The 13,646-nt window shown below is 34.3% G+C and overlaps 1 protein-coding gene across 11 annotated transcripts in view; it reads right to left on the minus strand.

Moving 5' to 3' along the window:
• Window positions 1-233: 233 nt before the first annotated feature.
• LOC128183040 (mitogen-activated protein kinase kinase kinase 15-like) overlaps window positions 234-13,646 on the minus strand; it is a 39,207-nt gene continuing 25,794 nt past the window's right edge. For all 11 annotated transcript variants that reach the window (XM_052851851.1, XM_052851860.1, XM_052851855.1 and 8 more), the window contains 7 exons: window positions 13,260-13,365; window positions 12,942-13,095; window positions 12,074-12,166; window positions 4,025-4,080; window positions 3,636-3,718; window positions 3,443-3,519; window positions 234-3,045 (listed from right to left, as the gene is read on the minus strand). In XM_052851851.1, coding sequence (XP_052707811.1) covers window positions 2,961-3,045; window positions 3,443-3,519; window positions 3,636-3,718; window positions 4,025-4,080; window positions 12,074-12,166; window positions 12,942-13,095; window positions 13,260-13,365 — 654 coding nt within the window. In that variant the 3' untranslated portion in view covers window positions 234-2,960. The remainder of the gene's footprint in view (window positions 3,046-3,442; window positions 3,520-3,635; window positions 3,719-4,024; window positions 4,081-12,073; window positions 12,167-12,941; window positions 13,096-13,259; window positions 13,366-13,646) is intronic.

The following is a 13,646-nucleotide window of genomic DNA, read 5'->3' on the forward strand; positions in this document are numbered from 1 at the left end:
AATAAAAAAAATAGTGGTTTTAATATAATGTCGTTTTAAAATGTACAAATTGGAAATAATATAAATATAAATAATAAGGATGGGCTTTATGATAGATTTGACCACGTTCCGACTGAAATTATCACCTCATAATACTCAAAGAATGATTCCTTATTCCTTAAATGAAGCTGTATAAACAGTGCTTTTTTTCTACAGTGACAACCTTTTGATTAAAAAAAAAAACACAACTCGTCTTCACAAGAATTTGTATTTATTTGTATTTATTCCTGGTTGGGATGCAACACACTTGGTGAACATTTTATTCAGTGACAATATACAGAGATGTATAAACACTTGTAACTTTTCATTATTTATGCAGAGAATGTAACAATCAGAGAATATATAACATTTATAACATTTCATAATCTTAACACAGAGATAACATTTTGTAACAATTCAATCAGATTCAAAGGTAATAAACTTTTGTTTAAAAAAAAAACGATTCACTTTTAATAATTAAGAGATAAACTTTCTGTATCATCAAGACATAGGTAGGATATTAAATGAAAGAATATAAACTTTATGAAATGACATTTATCTCTAATAAGAGAAGATGGACTTTTGTTTAGACTCGACTTTTCATTCCAATCCCTTGCCACACATACAACGTTTGCGTCATTCATCTCAATCTCACCGAGACTTCATCTCAATCTCATCAAGACTCACACATTTGGTATAGAGCTAGACCTTTGTGAATGGGGAATACATCAACAGTAAAGCTAAGAATAAACCAGGCATATGTAACAACATGATAAAATAAAAGCAAACAACTGCAATTCTAACACACAAACAATACTGAATGCTTACTGGGAATCAAGATAAACTTTTAATTTTTTCTAATCTAATAATCAATCACCGGGCGATTTAAGCATGACTTTGGGTGTATTCGTTTGCTTCCTCCAGAACTGGTCAAGGATATCTCCAGAGTCTACCTGCTATTTGAAAAGTAGAAAAAGCAGATCTACCGGAGATCTCCATACTGCAAACGAGCAAATTACATGTAGGATTACTCTTGCAGCTCTCAAATCGACCAAACGAATGCACCCTGTTGGGAGTGGGTTGAGGTGATGTTGTCTGGTATGTGCATGTGCATGGATTATAAACAGAAAGTCGACCATGTTGCCAAAACCCATAACAACAAGTTTCGTACCGATAAACTAAAGGTTAAAAAATTAAAAAAGTATTGGTAATAACAGTAATTTGTAAAAATGGAAGGTGAAAATTTTCAGGATATGATATTGGACAAATATCTCTGAAGGTCTAAAAACAATGTCAAAGTTAAAATGAATTAAAATGGAGAATAATCTTATTCCATTCATACTCGATATAAACCTAAAAACAGATGTAAAACCTCTAGTATAAAGAAATCACCTTAAAGACTTAAAAAAATTCAGAGGCAATATAATGGGTAAATTCATGATAAAACAATGAACAATAAAAGTCCAATTCAATATAAAATAGATTGAGGAACAATATGAAATAAATTCAATTGATGATAAATTCTTTCAAATTAAAATTCTCAGATAACATTAATATTTTCAGATAGGTCTGAGAACAGCAAGACATACACAAGTATACAGCCTGTTTTGCATTAAGTGGGCTTGATGGCCATTTTTAGACTATATTGATCTCCTTAACAAGGAGAGCTATATATGGAGATGTAGGAAAACATTCAAATTTTAAAGCTAAAAAATATAAATTTTCTTTACCAAATGAAAGTTTTAAACTTAAAACATCATTTCTAAAAATTGAGGGTAAATCTGTGGTTAATTTGTTGACACCTGGCCTCCTTAAACAAACTAAATTGTTAAAAAACAAATTAAAGATCACTTATTAAACACTTAGTACATGTAACTTCTGATAAACTCTTCTAATTGAAATACAAGATAAAAAAATCATTTTGCATCATGTCTTGTAACTATAGAATTTAACAGGTAAGCTACACGTACATGTGTAAGAGACTTTGTTCAAAATATTGTGCTATCAAAAAGTTGAATAAATTTTTCCAAGAAAAAAAGTGTGATACAGAGGGTAGTTGCAAACTACAAGTCTGGGTGTAAACAGAGTCTGATTGTTCACATCTTGTTTGCTACCATCTCATCCAAATATCCTCAAATCAATGGATGGTCGATATCATCACAGTGTTTTGTTCATCAATAAAGTTAATGCCTCACAGAAAGCTGATATTTTTGACGATGAGTGGGAATACACAACCATAAGGTACAGCAAAAGTTGAATACTGAAGTAGCACCACATGGACAGCATCAACTAATAAACACACCCAAAGGAAACATACCTAATGTAAACTTACCCAATGTTAACTTACCAATGAACCAACATAACTGTCTCTAAGACACATGCAGAAAAATTAACACACTAATTAACAATGTGCATTTACTTGTTGGCAATGACATATGAGACTAGCCCCCTCCCCCCAACCCTTCATGATTCACAGCACTTTGACATCACAGACATAAAAACACTTAAAAGAGGAAAATAATAGTCAAGTTACACAAAACTTCCACAAAACAATAGTCAGTCAATGTAAAATTTGGTATAAATTAAAAATACTCGTAACTTCCTTCAATCCCATCTCCCGACTGTATAAACCAATCACAGGAACAGTCTTAAACCATGTGACTAGGAAGGAGACAGGTCATGTGACAGATTATTTTCTCCCACATACACAGTCCTTGCTGTTTCTAAGTACGTTTAGCTGCATACACTGTCTGACCTGTGACATCGTTTGACTGTCCAATGTCATGTGACATCATTTGACTGTCCCCGGTCATGTGACAGTCTTGTGACACAGTATGACTGTCCCTGAATCCATGAAGAAAACTGTATGACAACCATGATAACGCAGACTTGGTGACAAACACAAGGTCACTTGGTAACCTGGCCTTGACCCTTGACCTCTGTTACCTCTCCTGGAACATTTTCTCCAGGCCGTGCTCCTTCCTGTGGCTCTGTATGACCCGCCACAATCGACACAGGACGCCACCTCTGCAGAGAGGAAAAGAATTCAGAACATAGTAACATCAGACAATAAATACATACAACTAATTATATCATGGTTTCCTTAATATGCAGGGATTTTACCCAATGGCATGCAATAAATTTTTGTTATAATAACACCTCAATGAATTCACAGCTGATTTTTATGTAAATCTATTGATATGACATACAGAGTTTTGTATCGTACAATGCTATAAAATCAGGTTTTACACAGTCACTAAAACTGCAATAAAACATGATATAAAGAATCTATGATGATCTGTGAGGGTATATTTATTTACAGTTATTATACTCTTGTGTGTTTTTCCCCTCCCCGAGGTTCGCTCAAAACATTGAGATCCTATAATGTTTATTTTAGAGACTATGAAGGACACTAGACACTGACCGGAGGCCGAGCCGTTGTAGGTCCTCGTACCGAACTATCTCCAGCAGATCCGACAAAACAAACTGCTCCTGTGTGATCTAAAAAACAAAAATTACATTTGTTACTGTGTATGGAATCATATTCAGCTGATTCATAACAAAAAGACAAATCATGTGAGGATAATACAGCTTTAGTAATATAAACCCAAGGTTACCGTCTCAATGAGATCTTCGTCAAACTTCCTGTTTCTGAGCCAGAGAACGAGGGCTTCGTCCGGGGGCTCATGGATGGCCGGGACTAAAAGTGACAAAACAACAGTATTAGTGGGGTACACATCTGACCGGTCTGTATGGAGGTGATGCAGGGACAATGTTGATTACATAGTATAGGTGTTACTAAAATGGTAGAATATTGAAAGTAGATGTATAACTGCCATATACTACTAAATAGCATGATCAACACATAATAATGCAGACTTCATGCTATGGTATACCAGAAATACTTGTGATTCACAGTCAGCTTAACATTACACAGTAACAGAGGTCAACCAGAAATCTTTACACCATTATTGTAAACCAGAAAGTCTTTTGGTCCAGAGCTTACCTCTAGCATTGCTGAGTGCTGCAGCCTCCGTTACATTGTTGATTGAAGATAAAGCCCTACAAAGACAGGACAATACTACATACAGTACTGACTTAAAGAAACACACAGGTTTTTCATTAATAAAATCTCACATCAGTTTATTTTCTGAGATTTGATTAAGAAATTAAAATCTGATATAAATCATCAAAATCCATTAAGACCCAGAAAAGGCCTACACCTGAAGAACAGAATGTCTTGCAGTTCTGACTGCAATAGAGTCATTTCAAAGTAAAACTGTTCAATGATACAATAAGATTTCCTTAAAAATCCTGATTTAAATTGATCAGCTTTAAGACATTCGTTAAACTTGCTGTACTGTGGTTTCATCAATATTTGTTGAATACCAGTTTTCGTGGATTTCGTTTTGAAGTTGATCCACGAATTTTAAAGTTCATTGAAGTACAATTTTTACTAACATTTTGTATTGATAGAATCATTGGCCACGAATTTACGAATCATTGAAACTGTGGTTTTCACTTTATCAATGAAAATTGATACCCATGAATATTAATATATTCTATAAATAACACAATCCAAATCAAAAAGGGAAAATCAAAATTCCTTTTTTTTGACCCTGTTTTTCATATCTGCATCCATATACACCCCTTTTTGCCAAAAATAAGCCTTTACAAGTCAAAGTTGATGGAATTTTCCTGAGTCATTGACATTGAAATGCATTACACAGACATTTAAAATGAGTAACGTTCCTCTTATTCTTATAAAAACTTATGAAACATCAGAGGAACGTTCCTCTTTTCACTTCAACAGAAATCTTCACAAAGAATCTGAGGAACGTTCCTCTTTTCACTTCAACAGAAATATTCACAAAGAATCTGAGGAACGTTCCTCTTTTCACTTTAACAGAAATCTTCACAAAGAATCTGAGGAACGTTCCTCTTTTCACTTCAACAGAAATATTCACAAAGAATCTGAGGAACATTCCTCTTTTCACTTCAACAGAAATCTTCACAAAGAATCTGAGGAACGTTCCTCTTTTCACTTCAACAGAAATCTTCACAAAGAATTTGAGGAACGTTCCTCTTTTCACTTCAACAGAAATCTTCACAAAGAATCTGAGGAACGTTCCTCTTTTCACTTCAACAGAAATCTTTATTAGAACATTTTACTGTGCATTTGTGTTTTAAATTAATTAAATTAAAACTACTCCTTTAAGTATTGTGCAATACCCTGTGCAGAGGGCGCAATATTGTAAACCCGCGACTGACCTTAAGTTTATTGTTTCTTTACCCCCCGCAAAAAAAGTTTGGGGGGTATATAAGAATCACCTTGTCCGTCCGTCCGTCCGAATATCCGTCTGTTCGTCTTCTGTGCAATTGGACTTAAAAATGTTTTGCTTAAATTAATTGTAAATAATTGATGTGCGATTGTCAACATTTTACTGGAAAATCCTGATTTTATTTTTAATATCTATTATCAAATTGATTTGTTATACTTTCATGTTAAATACTGACATCTGATTGGTTAAGACGCAGTTGATAATCCGTTCTATTACCCTCAGCTTTAGCAACGCACTTAGCAACGGGTAACATTAAAATGTTACATGCGCGAAAATCATGCGCGTACGGTTCGCCGTAGAATTCACGTTATTACTATCTAAAAGCAGTGATGTTTTCTTTAAAATTAAGACATTCAGTATAACAAAATAAATAGTGCCTGTTTGGGAGGATAACAGTTGAAATTGACACCCCTCGAAAACCATTGTCAACCTCCGCTTGCGTCGGTTGACAATGCTTTCCTTGGGGTGTCAATTTCAACTGTTACCCTCCCAAACAGGCACTATTTATATAATGATACATTGCGGTGATTATTATTGCAGGGATGATTTTCACCCCTATTGCACATGTAGCTAATACCGTAATGTCGCGTGTATAACACGCACTTTTTTTCAGCCAAAATTTGATCAAAAGTGGGGGGTGCGTGTTATACATAGGACCAAAATTGTACCCCATTTTTTCAAGCCGTGATTCTTGATACCACGGGAGTAGTGACTGCCGATATAACGTGTTATGCAAATTGAATGAGTGTATACTAAATTTACTGCATCAGAAATACCTTATTCTTAATTTTTTTCCCCATGTATTGAAATATTTATCCTCTCTTAACACGATTTCTTGCATCAAACAAGTTTAAATATCGCCAGTGTATTCGCCATTACGTAAGCAGCCACCTGTTGACTCGGCGCGTGGTCAATGTTTGTTTAACAATTTCCGGTGTCAGAAGCATGCACCTCTCTGGTGTCGGACTTCACAGGGTGTTTTCAAGTGCATGTAGATTTTGAATTTCCCAGCGAACCCACAGCAATTCCAGAAATATAACAGTATCGTGAAACTCTGGGGGAATGCAATCTGGTGTGACAGGACCTAAGCTTTGAGAAAACAATCAGGTTACCAGAAATTTGCATTTGTCAAATTCTTAGAGCTGGATGATAGTAACAAACATTAGTAAAAGGATGTAAAATTTGAATTACAGTTCTCATATGAAATGCAATCATTATATTAATATATATGTAAATTATATCTTACACTAGCTAACAATTACCCCCACCCCCTTCCTAATAAAATCACAACATACACAAGCTATAATTCAATAGTGTACTCGTAGTTTAGATAAATCTACAAATCTACCTCTGGTATTAGTAGGATATTTTAGGTAAAAAAAACCAACTCACTTTTTGGCTTTCTTGAAGTACCTCATGTTTATCAACTAGAAAATATCTAATATCAAAATACTCCAGTATATTCTGTAAATAACTTCTCAGCATGCATGGTCAATAGAAATGTCATGACCTAAAACCCATATTCCTCTGCTATACATTTGGTTTGCTCATGTCACCGCTGGCCATTCATGCACATGCTAAGGTCCTCTATCAGATGTCAATCACTAACTGGATGCTGATAAGATGTTCGGGGTGTGCTAATAATAGTAACTGTGTGAAATTTGAGAGCTTTCAACAGCAGATCACTGCTTTAGGAACAGATGCAAAATGTGGTCGCAAATTTAATTTAATAAGATCAACGCTACATGTGTACTTTATGAAGGTGAACAGAAATATTGTTTGGAAATTGCAGTTGCAAACTTCGCAGGATGCTTGCATCAAGGTAATAAATACTTTTATTATATCCAAACGTTTAAAATACATAACTGAGTTTCTTTTGCTCTTCTGCTTATTTACTACATGCAATCAAGGTAATTGCAAATCTAAAGCATTTAGATTAAATTGATACAAAATTCTTGATTATCTGATATTTAAAAAAATTATTGTAATCATCAAATTTTGAAAATGATGTGCAAAATTAAAATATAATCATAATACAATGTAATGTTATAGGTGATGATGATTGGCAGTGACAAAATATTTTGCCTTGTGGATTTTGGTTTGAAATCACTGCATTTGAATAATTGTTTGCTGGTCTGGTGGATGGGTAGCATTAATTTGGACAGAGCTTGATCGAGATGAAAGATGCTTGAAGATTAAGGTTTGTTATTCTTAATTTAAAATTAATCTCACACTATAGCTGTCCTTCTGGGACTAATACTCCCACAAGGCTCTTTTGAAACAGAGTAATCGGCTAGCCACTTCTCATTTTACAGGTTATCAATTTCCCCTACAAATGCTTATCAACACCATTGCTAGGAAAATGGCCCTCTTGGGACAAATGAATTCAGTAACACTATAAACTCCATTTACATGATGTGAGTTTTAAATCTTTCAAATCAGACTTTGTAAATAGGAAAATCATAAACAGATATTAGGTCATATGGAATAGGAACATGCTCTATTTAAGAAAAAGTTAAATATTAAATACCGTAATCCGGTGAATATAATACGCACTTTTTTCCCAGCATTTTTTACCGTGAGAAAGGGGTGCGTATTATACATCCCTATAGGATTTGGACATATTTTTTCCCTAGCTGAAGCACGGGGTATCATTCTGCCGTATTACCTATGCTGTTCACAGACAGGACCGATACCCCGCTATACATCGTAACATTCCTTCATTATCACATATATATTATTATTTAACCCTTAGGATATTATTGTTATAGCATGTAATTAAAGAAAATGTATACTTAAAGTCTGTCAATAAATAAACTGTTTCAAAATGGCCTTTAAAAATTAATTTGAACTGCCTATTCTTTATCTCCGTGTACGCCGCCATTACAGATGTTATTAATAGAATGCGGACTTGGATGGCCACGTGCTATTTGTAACCGATCTTTGAAAACAGCTTACACATCATTTGGCTCATTTTTAACCATTTTCATGTAATGCTAACTGATTAATTGCAAATAATTATGAAAATAAATAATTCTATAACCTATTCCGTTAATTGAAGCCATTGAAACAGTTGTGCTCGCTCACCGCTATAACGCTTGACACCTTGGGTATCTCAGACACCCCCTTAGGCTATGTGTACTATACACAACATAACTATTTGTGCATATATTTTATTATGTTCCAGACCTATAATTGATCACTTTGATCATCATCGGAATCATTTAAGAATTTAATTAGGTCCGTTATCTCCATACCTGTACATCGTCCGTTTTTCACTTCACATGGATTGTAATGACTGAACAACTATATAACGCTTTTTAAAAGTAGTTGATTTTATTTACGGTAGAATATTTAATACTAAGTCTTTTTAAAACATTGGTTATGAATTAAAGATATTACCGCGATGTATTAGTTACAATAAATCCGTATCTAAGAAAATATTGTTTTTCTTATTTCCGGTAGCGTATTCCTGCGATGAAGTTGAACGTGCATACAAATTATAACTGCTTTGTTGATACTCAGGATTACCGTTTGGTCATTTTTTTTTATGCGTATTATACATCCCAACAAGCTTTTTTTCACCATTTTCAGGCCCAAAGTGGGTGGTGCGTATTGTACACTACTGCGTATTATATTCACCGGATTACGGTATATGATTAATCTGCCGAAATGAATTATCACACAATTGTAACCTGTACAAATGTGAAAGGATTAATCTAATGAGTGCACAGGGGCCCATTTCACAAAGCAAAATTAATTAAGACTTAAAGTTATATCTTAGGAAAGAACTTTTTCCTTAAAGTTCATTACTTATTATGAATTTTAACTTTAAGACAGGTAAATTGATGTTTTAGGAACAAACTTAACATGGTGACTTATTTAAACATGTTTTATTGAAAAAATTCAATAGGATTGGACAACAGACATAGCCTATGTATGTCCTCTCCTTGTAATATATCCACTTTACTTCTAAACTGAAAACATTAGAACTATCAAATTATACATATATTTCTTCAATTAATATCTTTGGTGTAGACTTTTAATTTTTACAATTGTTTTAGATTATCTGGTTGCACTCGCAGATGGATAGCGGGTATATAGTTATAGCTAGTGCACTGATGATAATTAAGTTATTCATGCTTGAGAATTACTGATATCTTAAAAAGGAATAAATACTACATAAATACTCAATTAAAGAATGACTGGATGATTTGTCCTATCCCTCCACCAAATTAGCTTTTCTTTTAGGGGAGAATTGTTTGGTGTTTTCTTCATCTTATTTTTTTTTGTCGGGGAAGGGGGTAGGGGGTAGGAGTTACCGCAAATTAAGTGATTTGGGAATATTGATGCTAAATCATCCATGAGAATGCTGTTTCATTCAGAAATTTTTGCCTTTTATCCTCACTTCTTCTATCAGTCAATATGCATTTATTTGCAGCGTTTTCTTTTTTCAAAAAAACACCCTATTTTTAAATCAACCCTTTTAAGCAGGTACGTAGCATCAGGATGTAAAGAGTGGGGGGGACCCCCCCCCCCTTAACTTTTTCTCACAGAAAACAATTTTCTTAAATTTACATATCAAAAAGTGAATAAACATGGAGTCCCCCCCCCCCATTTTTTTGGGAGCATGTAAAAAATTGAAGAGAATTTTGATGAAACAAACATCAAGTCCTTAGTATAACAAGTCAGAATTTATGATGAGCAAATATTCTGAATAATTTATGCTTCTAAATTTCAAACAAAAATAAGTTTGATTAAGCTCATCAAGCTTATTTACTGAATCTAGTATTCCCTTGCTGCAACATTAAATTGATAGGATGAACAGAATCTGAATTATACAGCTTTCTTGTTTGACGTGGTTAATAATTCCTGCTTTATTTAAGTGATGCAAATTCCATCTGCTCAGCTGTCTGGCTTAAAACCAATAATTTAGAGCTGTGAACCATTCTCATACTCACAAGAATGACCGGCCCCGATAACAATAGCTTTGGGATTTGATGTGAAGTGTTAAGATCTGTCGCCATCCAAAAAAAATAATGCAATAATACCAATGTGTTTTAAGATTAGAGCAGAAATTCAAGAGTATATTGATGTTTGGTAGATTCAAATCAAATTCATGCTTAAGTTTCCTGCTTGGATTCTGTAAATGTTTAAACGTATTTAGGTATATAGGTATTTATATCTGAAGAGAAATATTTGTTGTACAAATATCTCTCTCTCTCTCTCTCTTGTGCTACATCTCTCTAATTTCTCTCTCTCTTTCAAGTTAAGCAGTGAAAAACTTATGTGACCTTTAATATACTGGGTATTTCTTCTTAAAGAATGTCAATACCTAAATGTATGTTTGAGAATTTGTGTGTTATCAACAAAAATAAGCATTACCACCAGATCTTCATTATGAAATGAAATAACAGGAAGTTATTTAGCGATGATGAGTTTTAATGCAAATATCTATTTTACATAGATTCTATAGAAGATCTGGACATCCCCCCTGGGAGGAAATCAATGAGGCCACAGAAAAGTTCAAAAGCCATCCAGCCAGTCACACAGTATGAACAGAAGATAAACAGAACAGAAGATAAACCTTGATTCATGTCAACCATGTATCGAAAACCGAAATAAGTGAAAGTGCTTTCTGGAAAATGCAGCTCTACTTGGGAACTCCATCCTGAATTTGATGGATGCGAGCTTTATGTTTTTAGTAATTATAAAATCATATGCACTGAGACAATTATTAATATAGTTAAATTTTTAATTATATAAACATCTTATCCAATTACAAACTAAACTTGATATTTAATATAAAAAGAAATATTAATAAATTGGTATTCTTAATTACATGCCTATGTATGTCTAAGCTGTTATTTTGAATTGTAACCCAAAAATGCAGCGATATAAAATATTAAAAATTCAAACTCTTTTTTACTTTATATCGAGTAATCAACTTAGAAAATTTTAGCTGATCATCATCAGGACTGAGCGATAGTCAAGTACTCGAGTACTTGTTAACATCCTTAATATTTACGTAAAGTATAACATGTTTAAATGCTTATTTAATTAAAGATTACCGGTATTTTGCTTATTGCTGTTTTTACTTTCAATTGGAACATTCTTCAAGTACCATGTAAAGGTTTCAGTTTAAGAGAAAAGAGGAACGTTCCTCAAGATTCCTCGTGAAGATTTCAGTTGTAGTGAAAAGAGGAACGTTCCTCAGATGACTTGTAAAGATTTCTGTTGAAGTGAAAAGAGGAACGTTCCTCAGATGACTTGTCAAGATTTCAGTTGTAGTGAAAAGAGGAACGTTCCTCAGATTCTTTGTGAAGATTTCTGTTGAAGTGAAAAGAGGAACGTTCCTCAGATTCTTTGTGAAGATTTCTGTTAAAGTGAAAAGAGGAACGTTCCTCATATTCTTTGTGAAGATTTCTGTTGAAGTGAAAAGAGGAACGTTCCTCTGATGCTTCATAAGTTTTTATAAGAATAAGAGGAACGTTACTCATTTTAAATGCCTGTGTAAAGCATTTAAATGTCAATGATTGAGGAAAATTCCATAACTTTGACTTGTAAAGGCTTATTTTTGGCAAAAAGGGGTGTATATGGATGCAGATATGAAAAACGGGGTCAAAAAAAAGGAATTTTGATTTTCCTTTTTTGATTTGGATTGTGTTAAATGTGTTCTGATTATTTGGTTGTTGAATCATAATGTGGCTTACTGCATGTTCTCTAGATGTGTCTTCTTCTCCTCTATTGTTTTACGTAAAACATCACCATACATCCTGTTTACATCCACCAGTTGCTGAAGCAACCTAGAAAACACAAAGTCAGCCTTAAACAGCAAGCAAGGTATGCTCAGGACATTAATAGATATAATTAAAGTTGAAATTGCCATTGAGATCATATGCATCATTACTACCATAATATCAACAGAAAGTTCACCAGTACTTCCAAATCTTTTCTACCTGTATAACCTACTTTCTTTATGACCTTCCATCTTCTGCATGGACACTTCCTGTATAACATGACACTAACTTCATGACATACTAAGTCTTCCTGTATGACTTGATAGTTACTGCATGTTTACTTCCTGTACAACATGACACTGCATGACCTACTTCTTGTGTGACGTGATACTTACTGCATGTTTTCTTCCTGTACATGACACTGCATGACCTACTTCTTCTCTGGCCTGATAGTTACTGCATGTTTACATCCTGTACAACATGACACTGCATGACCTACTTCCTGTTTGGCCTGTTACTTACTGCATGTTTTCTTCCTGTACAACATGACACTGCATGACCTACTTCCTGTTTGGCATACTTACTGCATGTTTTCTTCCTGTACATGACACTGCATGACCTACTTCCTCTCTGGCCTGATAGTTACTGCATGTTTACATCCTGTACAACATGACACTGCATGACCTTCTTCCTGTTTGGCCTGATACTAACTGCATGTTTTCTTCCTGTACAACATGACACTGCATGACCTACTTCCTCTCTGGCCTGATACTTACTGCATGTTTTCTTCCTGTACAACATGACACTGTATGACCTACTTCCTGTTTGGCCTGATACTTACTGCATGTTTTCTTCCTGTATACTCTCCAGCTGGTTCTGTAGCTCTGAGACGGCTGAACTACGATACAACAAGGCTGACTTTCCTGAGTTTGTGGACGGAACTCCTGACGTCTCAATCTCTTCCTCCTTGGATCCGGCGATGTTTGCTCCCAGATCTAAACAATTCATAATAAACTTCAAACAAGTCCCAATACCACCAAATAACCAGATTATAAGAAGGATTTTATTCTAAACCTCACTCGGTACATGGCAAGTAATAAGTAAGATCATAAGAGGGATTTTATTCTACAGTACTACTTGCTCCACTCACATGACATACCTGGAGAAAGGATCATAATGGCCTCCTGCACTGCTCCCCTCAGTAAGTTGTCAAGGGCAAACATCCAGTGGGGCTGGATGCTGTGACTCTTTAGATGCTTACTGACCTACAAAATGTCATACATGTATATGTATATACATTACTTACTGACCTACAAAATGTCATACATGTATATGTATATACATTACTTACTGACCTACAAAATGTCATACATGTATATGTATATATATTACTTACTGACCTACAAAATGTCATACAGTTAAGAAATAAGGTATCATTTTTGGACATATATCGGGATATAAATACGGGATGGTCACATGATCAAATCCCATAAAGCCCGAAGGTTTTTCCTCAAATGAATCTTGACCTCTACTGAAAACACTGTAT

Source organism: Crassostrea angulata, chromosome 5 (assembly GCF_025612915.1).
Source record: "Crassostrea angulata isolate pt1a10 chromosome 5, ASM2561291v2, whole genome shotgun sequence".
In the NCBI taxonomy this organism is placed as follows: Eukaryota; Metazoa; Mollusca; class Bivalvia; order Ostreida; family Ostreidae; genus Magallana; species Magallana angulata.